General features: G+C 46.4%; 1 protein-coding gene and 1 pseudogene across 1 annotated transcript; both read left to right on the top strand.

The window, feature by feature from the left end:
• The first annotated feature begins 2,131 nt into the window (after window positions 1-2,131).
• On the top strand, window positions 2,132-14,818 carry PDCL3 (phosducin like 3). The gene is made up of 6 exons (XM_525834.7): window positions 2,132-2,404; window positions 4,865-4,991; window positions 7,324-7,414; window positions 7,971-8,114; window positions 9,404-9,612; window positions 14,439-14,818. Exons 1-6 carry the CDS (start codon window positions 2,399-2,401, stop codon window positions 14,579-14,581), a joined length of 720 nt encoding a protein of 239 aa, XP_525834.2. The 5' UTR covers window positions 2,132-2,398; the 3' UTR covers window positions 14,582-14,818.
• Window positions 14,819-15,549: 731 nt separating this feature from the next.
• On the top strand, window positions 15,550-15,638 carry LOC112208295 (small nucleolar RNA U13; annotated as a pseudogene).
• The last annotated feature ends 1,534 nt before the right edge of the window (window positions 15,639-17,172 follow it).

Here is a 17,172-nt window from a genome sequence, read left to right as displayed (position 1 = left end):
TGTAATCCCAGCACTCTGGCTCACGCCTGTAATCCCAGCACTTTGGGATGAGGAGCTCAGGAGTTCGAGACCAGCCTGACCAAAATGGCGAAACCCTGTCTCTACTAAAAATACAAAACTTAGCCCAGCGTGGTGGTGCATGCCTGTAATCCCACGTACTTGGGAGGCTGAGGCAGGAGAATCACTTGAACCCAGGAGGTGGAGGCTGCAGTGAGCTGAGATCTTGCCATTGCACTCCAGGGTGGGGAACAAAGAGAGACTCTCTCAAAAAAACAAAACAAGGCCAGGTGCGGTGGCTCACACCTTTAATCCCAGCACTTTGGGAGGCCAAGGCAGGTGGATCACTTGAGGTCAGGAGTTCGAGACCAGCCTGGCGAACACAGTGAAACCCCGTCTCTACTACAAATACAAAAAAAAAAAAAAAAAATTAGCCAGGCGTGGTGGCGCGCACCTGTAATCCCAGCTATTTGGGAGGCTGAGGCAGGAGACTCGCTTGAACCCAGGAGGTGGAAATTGTAGTGAGCCGAGATCACACCATTGCACTCCAGCTTGGGCAACAAGAGTGAAACTCCATCTCAAAAAAAAGAAAGAAAAAAGAAAGCTTTCAGGACACCAGGACATTTCCTGGGTCTGTTAAGTCTTAGGTCTGTTTGGTAAATATTCTGTGACTAAGCATGCGTAACCTTCTGGGAATACAACCCAGTAGGTCTCAGCCTCCTTTTCCCCATCCCCTATTCAAGATGGATTGGCTTTGGTTAGAATGCCTCTGACCGGATCATGTGGGGAAGAGCAACTGTAGAATAGCTGAGTCCTGGAAAACAGGCCTCAGGGAACAGCAAAGGCTGGGGATGAGGAAAGGACAAAACACCACCTGCTCTGTTGCTGTGCAGGACTGAGCAAGAAGCACAGGATCAAACTCAAAGTTAGTCCCAGTCCTGATTTTGGTGGTAAGACCCAAGGAGAATTCATTAACAAACATGGTGCTGCCAGATACATTAATAAATCCCTAAAAGGGCCTGTAATTCAGTTGAAATGAGTTAGAAAAATCTTAAGGATCCTTATAAATTAAATAAAAACTCCTTGCTCTCAAGCAATCATTTGATTCACTCTATATCAACGATTGTGCACCTTAGCATCACCTGAGGATCTTTAAGAAAGTATCTGTGCTAGGCCTCATTTCCAAGGATTTAATTTGTCTGGGGATGGAGCCCCAGGACATTCGTAGTTTTTGAGGGCTTCCAGGTGATTCTAATGCATAGCCACGGTTGGAAGCCCTGCGCCTATCTCACAGGTGTGTGGGTCTCTACTCTCTGTGTCCGCTTAGTTGCCAGGAGGCAGCAACTTAGCCCACGTGTGCAAGATGCTTCCTTCCATACCAGGTAGGAATATTGCTCTCTTAAACTCGGAGTGTGCCTGGGCAGAAGCTCTGGAGCCCAATACCTGCATTTTACAAGTCAGATTGCTGCTTTTTGCTCAGTGCCTGTGTGCCTGCATACATGGGTCTCCTGATACTCAGGCACGGCAGATGACTTTCACCTTTGTTTTAGTGTTTTGCTCACTGCTGCATCTGCAGAGCCTAGAATGGTGCCTGGTACACAGCAGGCTCTCAATGTCTTATTAATGAGTTGCCTTTTCCAAGGCTGAAGTGATCGTGGGTGAATTCCAGAAGACCCTGCATCATTATTTATTTATTTATTTAAGACGGAGTCTCGCTCTGTAACCCAGGCTGGAGTGCAGTGGAGAGATCTCAGCTCACTGCAAGCTCCGCCTCCCTCGTTCAAGCAATTCTCCTGCCTCAGCCTCCAGAGTAGCTGGTATTACAGGCAACCGCCACTACGCCCGGCTAATTTTTTTGTATTTTTAGTAGAGACGGGGTTTCACCATGTTGGCCAGGCTGATCTCGAACTCCTGACCTCAAGTGATCCGCCCGCCTCGGCCTGGGATCACAGGCGTGTGTCACCGCGCCCGGCCTAGAGGCAATTTTCTATTTCTGACTTGTTAGGCTAGTCAGAGCGAGACGTCTTTACAGGTTTGGGCCGGCAGCTGGAAAAGGCACACGGCCCCGGGTTCCTCCTCCACCCAGCCCCACCCCTCCTCCGCTGAAGACCAGCCCTAATAAGGCAGCGACCACAATTAGAACCAGGTCAAGTGCACTCCGAGCAGGACAGTGGGCAGATCCTCTCTCGCGCATGCGAACAGCTTCTGTGCCGGTTCCTTGAAGAGCCGGCGCAGACTCAAGGCTGTTGCTTCCGCCCTTACTCCCCGCCGCTCGTCCCTGGGCGGGGCGAAGGCTGGGCTGGGGGAAGAGGCGTGGCGGCGCTGTGCGCGTGCACAAAAGGGAGCTGAGGGGCGGGGGCGCCGCGGCACAGCTGGTTTGAGCAACTGAACTGGAAACAAGATGCAGGTGAGCTAGGACGGGTCTCGGGTCTGGGGGCTGCGGCCCGTTCGTTTGTCTCGTTGGGCCCGGGCCGGCGGTGGACGCCCGCCCTGTGGGAAGCTCCGGCGCCGCAGGCACGAGGGAGGCCCGGCGTTCCAGGCCCTGCGCAGGCGCAGTGCGGGAGGGCGGGCGTGGTCCCACCAGGACCCACGGCCTGGGCGTCCCCGCCTCGGTGTGCCGGGTCCCCCAAACCTAGTCCTCCGGGACTATGTCTCCTCGCGGTCTCTACCCACCCGGGCCTGTGAAGGTCTTGCCAGATCCCGCCTAACAAAAGTTACCTCCTCTCCTGAACTCCCCTAAGGCACACCTGGGCAGAGGTGTTAGGAAGCGGAGGGTCCGGCCTGGGGTGTTCCGCACGTAAAGCAGCGGCACAGCCGGTGTTCCTGGCTCCACTGAGAGCCAGGTGAGGGCTTAGTTACACCCTCTTCCCCCGACCCTGGGGTCCAGTTGGGGCGTGTTCCCTATCTGACCGCTCGGGTTCCAGAGCTCCCCGCGAGGGTCCCTCTGTTTCGTCCTTTTTTTTTTTTTTTTTAATTAAAATAGGTAAAATAAATTATTTTTCTGTAGCTGCAATTTACTAGCGGAATTTGGTTAAAGCCTAAGGAGAATGAATGAAAACACCATGGAAATGGGCACTATTGTGGGCAAAAACCTATGCCAACTAAATTTTGTCACTGTCCAAAGATCCCGCAGTGGTCAGAAATTCTAATCTCTGCTTAGTGGCAGATGGAGAGGAGAGGGTGCGGGTTTTGCTGGGCAGGGAGGCATTAGGGGCTGGAGGGGAGGGCGTGTCTGCCAGGAGCCAGACACTTTTTTTTTTTTTTTTTTTTGAGACCGGGTCTTACTCTGTTGCCCAGGTTGGAGTGCAGTGGCTCTGTCACAGCTCACTGCAACCTCGACCTCCCGGGGCTAAGCCATCCTCCCTTGTCAGCCTCCAGAGTAGCTGGGACCACAGGCGTGCACCCACCACTCTGGGCTAATTTTTTGTGCAGATGGGGTCTCCCTATGTTGCCCAGCCTCAGCCTCCCAAAGTGTTGGGATTACAGGATGAGCCACCGCACTTGGCCTAGACACTCTTAAATGGTGAAGTGGTAGCTTGAGGGCTGCCCTGGCCTCCTTTGCATTCCCTGTCCTTCAGGTCCCTTGAGGCCTTCCCTGACCACCCTGTAGAAAGGATTCTGCTCTTTTTGTTTGTTTGTTTGTTTCTTTTTGAGACAGAGTCTTGCTCTGTCGCCCAGGCTGGAGTGCAGTGGCGCGACCTCGGCTCACTGCAAGCTCCGCCTCCCGGGTTCACGCCATTCTCCTGCCTCAGCCTCCCGAGTAGCTGGGACTACAGGTGCCCGCCACCACGCCCGGCTAATTTTTTGTGTTTTTAGTAAAGACGGGGTTTCATCATGTTAGCCAGGATGCTCTCGATCTCCTGACCTTGTGATCCACCCACCTCGGCCTCCCAAAGTGCTGGGATTACAGGCGTGAGCCACCGTGCCCAGCCTGGAAGATTATTTTTAAGCCCCCAGACTCCCATCACAGATTGCTTTCCACCCTCAGACGGAATGTCACCTCCTCTGTAGGGAACATCCCTATCTACTCTGTGGAATGTGGGTCCTGGGTAATTCTCTAAAATGGCAGCCTGTTTGTCATTGCACTTGCCACAGTTTTGTCTCTCTATGTATAGTTTGTATATATACTTGTTTGCTGCCTGTCTCTTCCTCTTGTCTGTAACACAGGTGACTCTCGCATTCACCACTCTTCCCCATTGCCTACGATAATTTACATGTGGTAGATACTTCAGTTTTATCTGTTGAATGAATCACTCAGTCATTATTATTATTATTATTATTATTTTGAGACTGTGTCTTGCTCTGTCGCCCAGGCTGGAGTGCAGTGGCACGATCTTGGCTCACTGCAAGCTCCGCCTCCCGGGTTTATGCCATTCTCCTGCCTCAGCCTCCCAAGTAGCTGGGACTACAGGTGCCCGCCACCACGCTCGGCTAATTTTTTGTATTTTCAGTAGAGACGGGGTTTCACCACGTTAGTCAGGATGGTCTCTATCTCCTGACCTCGTGATCCGCCTGCCTCAGCCTCCCAAAGTGCTGGGATTACAGGCGTGAGCCACTGTGCCCGGCACTCTCAGTCATTATTAAAAATATTGAACACATGCCAAGTCAGAGCCTTGGTACCCGTATTGATACTGGTCTGCACTCCCTATCCTAATTTTTACCCCAAGAATAGCTCCTCCATTCAGGGAGGGGTAGACAGGAAAAACAAAACAGGGGCTATGGATCTTTTGACACTTTCTCAGAAATAGTTCACAGACTGGTGTGAATTCCTCCCTTCCTGTCACTTTTCCCATTTGGCCCCTTGCCCAACATGGCACCCTACATACTAGACTTAGCACTCATGGTAACCTTGGTCCCGCTCTTCTAGGACCCCAACGCAGACACTGAGTGGAATGACATCTTACGCAAAAAGGGTATCTTACCCCCCAAGGAAAGTCTGAAAGAATTGGAAGAGGAGGCAGAAGAGGAGCAGCGCATCCTCCAGCAGTCAGTGGGTGAGTTCACTCGCTTTCCTCTGCACCTGTCTGGGTTAGGAGATGGCTCCCTAAGCCTCTGACTGCCCTGCCAGGAGACAGGTCGGAGTGCCAGCGTGGACACTCTGTGTCTGTGGGACCTCAGACAAAACACAGGGCGTCTCTCACCTTCACCTTCCTGAGCCATAGACTTAGGGGACTTCAGATATGTCCCACAAGTCCTTGTCCATGTCACATGAGCACTGAAGAAAATACTTCTTTCTGCTTTCTGGTCTGTGATTCCCTTTGATAATGTCATGGAAATTTGTTCAAGGTTTTTAGTACTTGTATTTTCCTGAGCATATACTTTATTCTCTGTGGTTTCATTGAGGATATTAACTAAAAATTGCTTCATTTGGGGAGGCGTAAGATGTTTGCAATGTGTGGGAGTCTGAGGGGGTTTTCTCAAAGGCAGTCGTACTGTCTGAATTGGAGTCCCTTGGAGTGCTGGTAACCCCACCCACCTAGTGTTTACTGAAGCAGTCTCTGGAATGAGGCCCAGGAATCTGCATTTTAAACAAGTGCCTTAAAGGATTCTGATGCGTGTCATAGTTTGAGAAGCACTGGTCACAGGGACTAGTACTTTTGTCCTCTGTTGACACATTAGAGCTAATTTAGAGAAGGATTTATTAGAAAGTATCCAGCGAGTGCTTACTGCATGATTATCATTGTCAGGTGCTTTTCTGGGGTTGGGGATTTAGCTATGCATAAGCCAGAGACAATTCTCTGCCCTCAGAGAACCAACATTCAAGTGGGGGAGACAGACAATAAACAATAAAGAAAATAAGGCAGTAAAAGGGACTAGAAAGGGTTGGAGGAGAAGCAGGCTCAGAGAGGGCCTCACTGAGATGACATTTGCATGGACCTGAAGGAGGTGAAGCTGGCATTTGGGTAAAAACCTGAAGGAGGTGAAGCTGGCATTTGGGTAAAGACCTGAAGGAGCTGAAGAACACATTTGAATAGACCTGAGGGAGTTGTTGAGACCTGAAGGAGGTGAAGAAGACATCTGGGTATTCCTGAAGGGGGTGACGTGAGCGAGTGAAACATGGGCCCTGGCATGGCTGGGAATCCCTGAGGAGCTGGAGGCGCTGGGGGAGAGAGTTCAGAGCAGCCTCAGCAGACCCAGAAGCTTCTAGTAAGGACCTTGGCCTTTACACCTAACGAGGCAGGAAGCTTTTGGATGTTTAAACAGAAGAGTGACATTTTCTCTTTTTTTTTTTTTGAGATGGAGTCTCGCTCTCTTACCCAGGCTGGAGCGCAGTGGCGCAATCTTGGCTCACTGCAACCTCCGCCTCCCAGGTTCAAGTGATTCTCCTGCGTCAGCCTCCCGAGTAGCTGGGATTACAGACATGTGCCACCACGCCTAGGTAATTTTTTGTAGAGATGAGGTTTCACCATGTTGGCCAGGCTGGTCTCAAACTCCTGACCTCTAGTGATCCGCCCACCTCAGCCTCCCAAAGAGCTGGGATTATAGGCGTGAGCCACTGCACCCGGCCAAGGGATGCATTAACTTTGAGATCCCTATTAGACAAATAGCCACATTAAGAGGGCCCTTGGGTATGTTTTTCTCCACATTAGAGAAGTCTGGGCTGGAGGCCTATACTTTGGGAGTTGTCAGCATATTGATAGCACTGAAAGCCATGAGATTAGATGCAATCACCGAGGGAGTGGGTGTGGATAAAGAAGAAAAGTAGTCAAAGGTTTGAGCCTGGGGAATTTCAGTCAGCAAAGGGTTCAACAGTAGGGCGGCTGGCTCACTCCTGTAATCCCAGCACTTTGAGATGGGCAGATCACTTGAGGTCAGAAAGTTCAAGACCAGCTTGGCCAACATGGTGAAACCCTGTCTCTATTAATGATACAAAAATTAGCTGGGTGTGGTGGCACATGCCTGTAATCCCAGCTACTCAGGAGGCTGAGGCAGGAGAATTGCTTGAATCTGGGAGACGGAGGTTCTCAGTGAGTCAAGATCGCACCATTGCACTCCAGCCTGGATGACAAGAGTGAAACTCTGTCTCAAAAAAAAAAAGGAAAATAAGCGGGGCAGGGTGAGGCGGGGTAGGAGAAGAGAGGGGAAGAGGATCTGAGGGCTTGGGGAAAATGTTGTCAGTCAAGAAATTGGGATTACAGGTGTGAGCCACCATGCCTGGCCTCTCAGCTTCTAATGTAGTGTGGTGCGTTAAGTAATTTTTGTTTAGGTAGGCTAAGGATCTGGTGTTGTGTGCATATCTTTAGGAGAAAAGAGAGGGGAAAAAAGAAAAATGCAGTTCGTTTATCTTTGTAAATTTTTGCTTTTTGCCAATGTAACCAAATTCAGTGAAAACATATGAAGATATGACTTTGGAAGAGCTGGAGGATCATGAAGACGAGTTTAATGAGGAGGATGAACGTGCTATTGAAATGTACAGGTAAGTGCCACCCAGAGGGGCTGTTTGTTTTTTTGTTGTTGTTTGTTTTGTTTTGGTTTTTTTTTTGGCGTGGCAATAAAATGTGTGGGCTGAGCATGGTGACTCATACCTGTAGTCCCAACACTTTGGGAGGCTGAGGCAGGCAGATCGCTTGAGCTCAGAAGTTTGAGACCAGCCTGTGAAACCCCGTCTCTCTAAATAATACAAAAACTAGCTGAGTGTGGTGGTGAACGCCTATAGTTCCAGCTACTCAGGAGCCCGGGAAGTGGAGGTTGCAGTGAGCTGAGACTGTGCCACTGCACTCCAGCCTGGGTGACAGAGCCAAACTCTGTCTCAAAAAATAAAATGAAATGTGTGTCCTTCAAAAAATTAATTTTCAGCTGAAACATGTAGGAGCGACTGCAATTAAATAATATTGTGAATTTTAGCAAACTGATCTTAGATTTTTGCCATAAGACCAATAAATAAACCTGGGCTTTTACAAGGATTGCCTTCTTGACGATGTGTGTGTACACGTGTTTGTGACGTAAGATGTTTCTCTCCTTGTTTTGTGCAGACGGCAGAGACTGGCTGAGTGGAAAGCAACTAAACTGAAGAATAAATTTGGAGAAGTTTTGGAGATCTCAGGGAAGGATTATGTTCAAGAAGTTACCAAAGCTGGCGAGGGCTTGTGGGTCATCTTGCACCTTTACAAACAAGGGTGAGCTGATCTTCCACTCCATCTATCAAATGTTAATTTGAATTTATGTCTTCAGGATCTCAGGCGTTACCTATATCAGAGGGTTAAGAAATTTTTTTTTTCTGGGCCAGGCGCAGTAACTCACACCTGTAATCCCAGCACTTTGGGAGGCTGAGGCAGGTGGATCATGAGGTCAGGAGATCGAGACCATCCTGGCTGACACGATGAAACCCCGTCTCTACTAAAAATACGAAAACAAAATTAGCCAGGCGTGGTCGCGGGCGCCTATAGTCCCAGCTACTTGGGAGGCTGAGGTGGGAGAATGGCATGAACCTGGGAGGCGGAGCTTGCAGTGAGCCGAGATTGCGCCACTGCACTCCAGCCTGGGCGACAGAGCGAGACTTTGTCTCAGAAAAAATTTTTCTGGTACTGAGTTTTTTGTGTTTTTTTGCTGGTTTGCCCAAACCTTATTACTTAATTTTTTTATCTTAAGACTTTCAAATTAATAGTTTGTGACTAATATGAATGCCTTTGTTAAAGTATAGCAATGAAGACTATGCTTTTCTGTTTTTGAAAAGGAATTCCTAAGTTATTTATTCCTTTACAGGAACTCTGACATTTCAACATTCTATGTAATGAATTTATCTCATAGATGGCAAGGTTGGCCTTTACAGTAGTAATTGCCTGAACTGTGTGATACTGAGGGCCTCTAATTTTTCTCAGCTCTCCAGTCTTGTCTTAAACTGTAGAGTCCAGTGCTTATTTAGGAATTTCTTTTTTGTTTGTTTGAGACAAAGTCTCACTCCGTTGACCAGGCTGGAGTGCAGTGGCATGATCTCGGCTCACTGCAACCTCCGTCTCCCAGGTTCAAGCGATTCTCCTGCCTCTGCTCCTGAGTAGCTGGGATTACAGGCGCCTGCCACCGCACTCAGCTGATTTTTGTATTTTTAGTAGAGATGGGGTTTCACCGTCTTGGCCAGGCTGGTCTTGAACTCCTGACCTCATGATCTTGGCCAGGCTGGTCTTGAACTCCTGACCTCATGATCCACTCACCTTGGCCTCCCAAAGTGCTACTTGGGGGGCTGAGGTGGGAGGATTGCTTGTGAGCCGAGATCACACCACTCCACTCCATTTAGCCTGGGTGAAAACAAGACCCTATGTCAAAAAAAAAACGTTAATTCATCTTAGCTAGCAGCAGAATTACTTGTGAAACTGTTACAAGGTTTTACTTAGGGTAGAAGGGTCATTGAGCTTTGTTCTGTATAAATGTAGGATCATAATTGCTTCTGTTTTCTATGTGTGTTTTATAGAATTCCCCTCTGTGCCCTGATAAATCAGCACCTCAGTGGACTTGCCAGGAAGTTTCCTGATGTCAAATTTATCAAAGCCATTTCAACAACCTGCATACCCAATTATCCTGATAGGAATCTGCCCACGATATTTGTTTACCTGGAAGGAGATATCAAGGCTCAGTTTATTGGTCCTCTGGTGTTTGGCGGCATGAACCTGACAAGAGATGGTAAGGGCTCTGGGAGACAGGTGGGGCAGTGAGAGATGGGAGGCGCATTTCTGTTGGAGAGAGTGTCTATTTCCTGGACTCCTGTTACGATGGTGGGTCAAGTTCACTTCTGCCTGTGTATGAGGGACTGTTAAGAGGACGGAAGCACATTTAATCTCTCATCTTAGTTGTGTAATCAGGAACAGTTACAACTGGGCTCTACTGATTCTTAGTTCAAGGAAGGCGTGATAGACTTAAATATAAACATTTTTTATATTGCTGTGGAATATATTTTGTCTCTACAGTTGGATGTTTTTGTAGCTTGAAATCACAACATTCACTTTTGCTTTAATTCACATGAACACAGGGAGACGTTAATGTATATATTTGTATTTTTCTACAGAAACATTCTCAGTTGAGTATGTTAGTAGCTTTTACATTTATTTACTTAGTTATTTATTTTTTGAGACAGAGTCTTGCTCTGTCACCCAGGCTGGAGTGCAATGGTACGATCTTGCCTCACTGCAACTTCTGCCTCCCGGGTTCAAGTGATTCTCCTGCCTCTGCCTCCCAAGTATCTGGGATTACTGGCACCTACCACCACGCCCAGCTAATTTTTGTATTTTTAGTGGAGACGGAGTTTCACCATGTTGGCCAGGCTGGTCTCAAACTCCTGGCCTCAAGTGATCTACCCACTTCAGCCTCCCAAAGTGCTGGGATTACAGACGTGAGCCACTGCGCCCGGCTAGTAGCTTTTATTTATTTTTTTTGAGACGGAGTTTCACTCTTCTTGCCCAGGCTGGAGTGCAATCACGTGATCTCGGCTCACTGCAACCTCTGCCCCCCAGGTTCAAGTGATTCTCCTGCCTCAGCCTCCCTAGTAGCTGGGATTACAGGCATGTGCGAACATGCCTGGCTAATTTTTTTTGTATTTTTAGTAGAGACAGGGTTTCTTCATGTGGTCAGGCTGGTCTCAAACTCCTGACCTCAGGTGATCCACCCGCCTCAGCCTCCCAAAGTGCTGGGATTACAGGTGTGAGCCACTGTGCCTGGCCAGCTTTTAAATTAAATTAAAATTTTATTTAATTCTGCCTGTTAGCTCGGAAGGATGTGGTTTTTGTTTGTTTGTTTGTTTTTTTGAGATGGAGTTTTGCTCTTTCGCTCAGGCTGGAGTGCAGTGGCACGATCTCGGTTCACTGGAACCTCCGCCTTCTGGTTTCAAGCAATTCTCCTGCCTCAGCCTCTCAGGTAGCTGGGATTACAGGTGCCCACCACCACCACGCTTGGCTAATTTTTGTATTTTTAGTAGAGACAGGTTTTCACCATGTTGCCCAGGCTGGTCTTGAACTCCTGACCTCGTGATCTGCCCGCCACAGCCTCCCAAAGTGCTGAGATTACATACGTGAGCCACCGCGCCCGGCTGTGTTTTTTAATTCCTTTCTACCTGTTAAACATGGAGGTATCAAAATACATATCCACACAGAACGTGAAAGAGAACCTCAGCCCAGAGGCATTCTTGCCAAGTGAAACTCTTTATCTCTTTATTGAAATAATATTTCCAACTATGCTTTACCAGAAAGACATTTTTAAACATGACTTTATATACTATACCACTAAGATACTCATCTGGCGGCCGGGTGCGGTGGCTCATGCCTGTAATCCCAGCACTTTGGGAGGCCGAGGCGGGTGGATTGCCTGAGGTCAGGAGTTGGAAACCAGCCTGGCCAACATAGTGAAACCCCGTCTCTACTGAAAATACAAAAAATTAGCTGGGTGTGGTGGCAGGCACTTATAATTCCAGCTACTCGGAGGCTGAGGCAGGAGAATCACTTGACCTGGGAGGCAGAGGTTGCAGTGAGCCAAGATCATGCCATTGCACTCCAGCCTGGGTAACGAGCGAAACTCTATCTCAAAAAAAAAAAAAAAAAAAAAAAGATATTCAGCTGGGGAAAGTATAAATATACAAACACATAAACACACACATATAGGAGATACATCGGTTACATATTCCAGTGTTCAAAGGCGTACAGCATTTCAAAGTAAATACTTGTTTGCATCTTATTTTGACCGTTTTTGAATGTACCATGAGGGGAGAGAGAAGAGTGCAATTGTTTTTATTTCTAAAAAAAAGTCTTGAAGTCTAGTGAACTTACATATAACGATTGCTTTGTGTAAGTGAACAGTAACATTAAACACTTATGTATGTATGTGTGGATATATAAAGATATATATATATATAGTTTTTTTTTTTAATTTTTGAGACAGGGTCTTGCTCTGTCACCCAGGCTGGAGTGCAGTGGCGCTATCTTGGCTCACTCCAGCCTCAGCCTCCCGGGTTCAAGCAATTCTCATGCCTCAGCCTCCTGAGTAGCTGGGACTACAGGCATGTGCCACCATGCCTGGCTAAGTTTTGTATTTTTAGTAGAGATGGGGTTTCACCATGTTGCCTAGGCTGGTTGTGAACTCCTGACCTCAAGTGATAAGTGATCCACCTGCCTCAGCCTCCCAAAGTTCTGGGATCACAGGCGTGAGCCACTACATCTGGCTGGATATAAATTCTTGAGTCAGGAATTTGAAGTCTTTTTTTTTTTTTTTAAGAAACAGGTTGAATTTGTATAACATTCAACCAAAGTACCTAGAGCTGAAAATACTGGTGTTACTCATCTTCGTGGAACACTTTTTTTTTTTTTTACCCAGCATGACTGAGGTATGATGACCAAAACAATTGAATATATTTAAGATATACAACATGGAGATTTAATAGAGGTACAATGTGAAATGATTACCACAATCCAAGTAATTAACCATCCATCATTTCACATAGCTGCCCTCACTGTGGTGAGAATCCTTAAGATCTACTTTCCTAGCAAATTTCAAGTATACAATATGTTATTATTCATTGTAATTACCATGTTCTACATTAGGTCTTCAGAACTTACCATCTTATAACTGAAAGTTTGTATCCTTGGCCAACATCTCCCATTTCCACTCCTCCCCTGATAACCACCATTCTATTCTCTGTTTCATGGAACACTTTAAGTTAATAAGACAAGTAAAATTCGACTGAGCACGTTGGCTGAAGCCTGTAATCCTAGCACTTTGGGAGGCTAAGGCTGGAGGATTGCATGAGGCCAGGAGTTTGAGACCAGCCTGGGCAACATAGCGAGATCCCATGTCTCCAAAAAAGAAATTAGCCAGGTGTGGTGGTGCACACCTGTAGTCTCAGCTACTAGGGAGATGGGCAGGAGGATCATTTGAACCCAGGAGTTCAAGGTTACAGTGAGCTATGATTGCACCGTAGCACTCTAGCCTGGGTGATGGAGTGAGAGCCTGTCTCCAAAAAAGTAGATTAAGATAAGACTTCAGTAAAATTGGTTTTCAGATTTTTTTTATTTTGAGACAGTCTCGCTGTGTCGCCCAGGCTGGAGTGCAATGGCACGATCTCGGCTCACTGCAAGTTCCGCCTCCCACGTTCACACCATTCTCCAGCCTCAGCCTCCCGAGTAGCTGGGACTACAGGCACCTGCCACCATGCCTGGCTAATGTTTTGTATTTTTAGTAGAGACGGGGTTTCACCGTGTTAGCCAGGATGGTCTCGATCTCCGGACTTCGTGATCCGCCCACCTTGGCCTCCCAAAGTGCTGGGATTACAGGCATGAGCCACCGCGCCCGGCCTGGTTTTCAGATTTTAATCGATGTGTCCAGTTAGCAGAACTCTCTGCCTTGATGTTCCTTTAAGCGAAGCCATTTGTTGTAGAATCTCTTACGCAGTCCTTTGGTTCTGCCTGGGCTCTTCTCTGAAGTAGGCAAATACATCACTTGATTTTGCTTCGCTTGGTCTCAGACCACAAGAATTTTGCTGATTTTAAGAGTGAAGTATTGGAGCTGAGTCTTCAGTTACTGATTCTTTATTATCTGGTGCTTTTTTGATTAGTTGGAACAAATGTGTAAGTTCTAGGGTATCACCATACATTTATTCTTTGACCCCAATAGATTGAGATACTGGACATGAAGCTGAAGAGTTTATTAAAATTGGATTTAATGATTAGATTGCCAGAAGGTCTGTGGAAATTATTTCCTTCAAATTTTTCATGCTGATTTCCTTCCTGGGAAATTGTAGTCATCAGAGGATAGGTTTATTCTTTGTATTTTTGAGACAGGGTCTCGCTCTGTCGTGTAGGCTGGAGTGCAGTGACATGATCATGGTTCACTGCAGCCTTGAACTCCTGGGCTCAAGCGATCCTGCCACTTCAGCCTCCCAAACAGCTGGGATTATAGGCACACACCACCACTGTACCCAGCGAATTTTTATTTTTTATTTACTTTTATTTTTATTGTTGAGACAGTCTCACTGCTGCCCAGGCTGGAGTGCAGTGGTGTGATCTTAAATGTCTGCAACCTCTGCCTCCCAGGCTCAGGTGATCCTCCTACCTCAGCCTCCTGAGTAGCTGGGACCACAGGCACATGCCACCATGCCAGGCTACTTTTTCATCATGTTGCCCAGGCCGGTCTGGAACTCCTGGGCTTAAGCAATCCACCCGCTTTGGCTTCCCAAAGTGCTGGGATTACAAGCGTGAGCCACAGCACTTGGTGTACCCAGGTAATTTAAAAATTTTTTGAGATGAGGGTCTCACTATATTGCCCAGTGTGGTCTTCAACTCCTAGCCTCAGGTGATCCTCCTGCCTCAGCCTCCCAAAGCATTGGGATTACAGGCGTGAGCCATTGTGCTGGGCCAAATTTCGATAATTGTATTTTCTACTTAGCAAAAACTAGCTTGATGGACTTAGGGCGAGGGGACCTTTGCAGCACAGTGCCTTAGGCAATTTGCTTTTTCTTTACCATGTAGAGTTGGAATGGAAACTGTCTGAATCTGGAGCAATTATGACGGACCTGGAGGAAAACCCTAAGAAGCCGATTGAAGACGTGTTGCTGTCCTCAGTGCGGCGCTCTGTGCTCATGAAGAGGGACAGCGATTCCGAGGGTGATTGAGGCTACAGCTGCTATCACATGCCGAACTTTCTTGTGACAAATTGTCTGGATTTTTTAAAAAAGGAAAAAGCAAGAATGAATCCTTGTGGTTTTTAGTTTTGTATAAATTATGTTTCAAATCTTTACATTTTGGAAATAATCATTGCTGGAGATTCTGTTAAATATTTTGGAACTCTTTTTTTTTAAATTATAGTATTTCCTCTAAAAAAAATTAAAACCAGCCATTTGTATGGCAAATGTCTGTTTTCCTCATTTATATTTTAAGTAAGCCATAAAACCTAGTCACTATTTTTTGACATATAACTATAAAAAGAAATACAGTTTTAAATGTGAATAAATTATACAGTGGAAAATTGCAGACTAAGCCTTATAGATACATTGTTTATTTTTATTTTATAAAAAGAGCAATGAGATTATTAACTCAAACTACAGGAATGGTCTCTAGGACAAAAGAATGTTAGTATTGAAGAAACAGACAATTTTTGTGAAACATTCCCGTATCGAAGCAATAACTGAAAGTTTCCAGTTTACTGCCATATTTGGTTAAATGTGTTTTCTTGTTAAAATAGTTTATCTCAGACTGTTAACTAATTTTTTTTTTGAGATGGAGCTTTGCTGCGTTGCTGAGGCTGGAGTGCAGTGGCACAATCTCAGCTCACTGCAACCTCTGCCTCCCGGGTTCAAGCAATTCTCCTGCCTCAGCCTCCTGAGGAGCTGGGATTACAGACGTGCACCATCACGCCCGTCTAATTTTTGTACTTTTAGCAGAGACGGAATTTCATCATGTTGGCCGGGCTGGTCTTGAACTCCCAACCTCAAAACTCCTGATCCACCCGCCTCGGCTTCACAAAGTTTTGAGATTACAGGTGTGAGCTACCATGCCTGGCCTGTTAACTAATTTTGCTTACTATAAGAGGACGTTAAATTTATGGAAATATATAAGCATACACATAAATAAACTTAATAAACTCATTTTGTGGTTCATAAGTACGATCACGTATGTGAGATGTGCCCCCCTCAAATATTGTTAGGCTGTTGGCACATTACCCATATGACATGAAAAAACAACACGTCAAGATGTTTTGTGAGCCAGATCCTGTTAGTATTTCTCACTTAACAAACGAACATTGATACTGAACAATTAGGAAATATTATTTTCTGATATTTGTGTTGAATGATGTAGTACTTAGTGCTGGTTTGAATCTTAAATAAGAATCAGCATGGATTTCTTTTAGATTATGTTGTAAAATTTATTTTTGCTTTAATTCAAAGAATGACAAGCAACTTGGACCCATTTTATCAGAAGTATCTCTTAGATATTTGGATTCCACCCCCTCCTTTTTTTTTTTTTTATTTTAAATAGAGATGGAGTCTCCTTGTGTTACCCAGGCTGGTCTTGAGCTCCTGGGCTCAAGTAATCCTGCCATCTTCGCCTCCCAAAATGTTGGGATTACAGGTGTGAGTCACTGCACCCTGCCCACATACACTAGAGCCAGCACTGCCAATAACATATTCCCTGGTGGTGTACTTTGAAGGTGTTTCATGCAATTGCAGGGTTGGAACAAATTTGGTCAGTCCTCTTACTCGGATGCTGGTTCCGTGGGGTTTGTAGGAGAGCTACCTTCTTAGATTTTGGTCTTGGTAGCTGACATGAGATCTTGAGGGAAGAGCAAAGGTGGAAAGTTCAATGCTGCATGTGCCTGAGAGCCTTAATGTGCACATTTACAAAGAAAAAAAGGTGGTGCATGAACAGGGGGCAGCGTCCACAGTGACAGATAAGAGCTTGAGTCCACTATGAAGCCCACACAGGATCTAATTCTAAATTATTAGCTGTGCCACTTCAATCAAAGTGTGAAAACTGCACTTCGTAATTTTGCCTGCACACCAGATGAAGGCATTTAGTTTGAGCACAGCAAAAGCTCAGGTGCCTGTGGCATTGGCAAATGAGCCCTGATTAATTCTCGGAGACTTCCCTGTAATACTATTATCTTCTTTCTAATTCCTTTGGCACATTAGTGATACGACAGAGGTGATAAGACTTGGTGCTTAAGCACTGAGTTCCCCCAGTTCCACAGCAGGAACACAGCAGTGACCAGTGGGGGACACAAGGACACCTGGAAGCTGTCTTCTGTGCTTGGAGGGAAGGGTTGTGGGGAAAGGTTAAGCCGGTGCTAGGTAGCCACCCCCCCGCCCCCACTTTTTTTTTTTTTTTTTGAGACAGGGTCTCCAGTTGCCCAGGCTGGAATGCAGTGGCATGATCTCATCTCACTGCAGCCTCAACTTCCCAGGCTCAAGTGATTCTCCCACCTCATCCTCCTGAGTAGCTGGGACTACAGGTAAGCACCACCATACCAGGCTAATTTTTTTTTTTTTTTTTTTTTTTTGTATTTTATGTTGAGACAGTTTCACCATGTTGCCTGGCTGGTCTCGAACTCCTGGGCTCAAGCGATCCACCCGCCTCAGCCTTCCAAAGTGCTGGGAATACAGTTGTGAGCCACTGTGCCCGGCCGGGGTAGCCCTTTCTTAAGTGATTGGTGGGAAATGGTTCCAGAAAATTGGGATAATAAATGATTGGGAATAGTGAAATTGAT

Source organism: Pan troglodytes, chromosome 12 (genome assembly GCF_028858775.2).
Source record: "Pan troglodytes isolate AG18354 chromosome 12, NHGRI_mPanTro3-v2.0_pri, whole genome shotgun sequence".
Classification (NCBI taxonomy): Eukaryota; Metazoa; Chordata; class Mammalia; order Primates; family Hominidae; genus Pan; species Pan troglodytes.
This window is presented reverse-complemented; position numbering and strand designations above follow the sequence as displayed.

Excerpts from the sequence above, each read along its gene's own strand:
- PDCL3 (XM_525834.7), top strand. Across the intron at positions 4,992-7,323 it reads CATCCTCCAGCAGTCAGTGG|TGAAAACATATGAAGATATG; the intron begins GTGAGTTCACTC and ends AACCAAATTCAG. Across the intron at positions 8,115-9,403 it reads TTGCACCTTTACAAACAAGG|AATTCCCCTCTGTGCCCTGA; the intron begins GTGAGCTGATCT and ends TGTGTTTTATAG.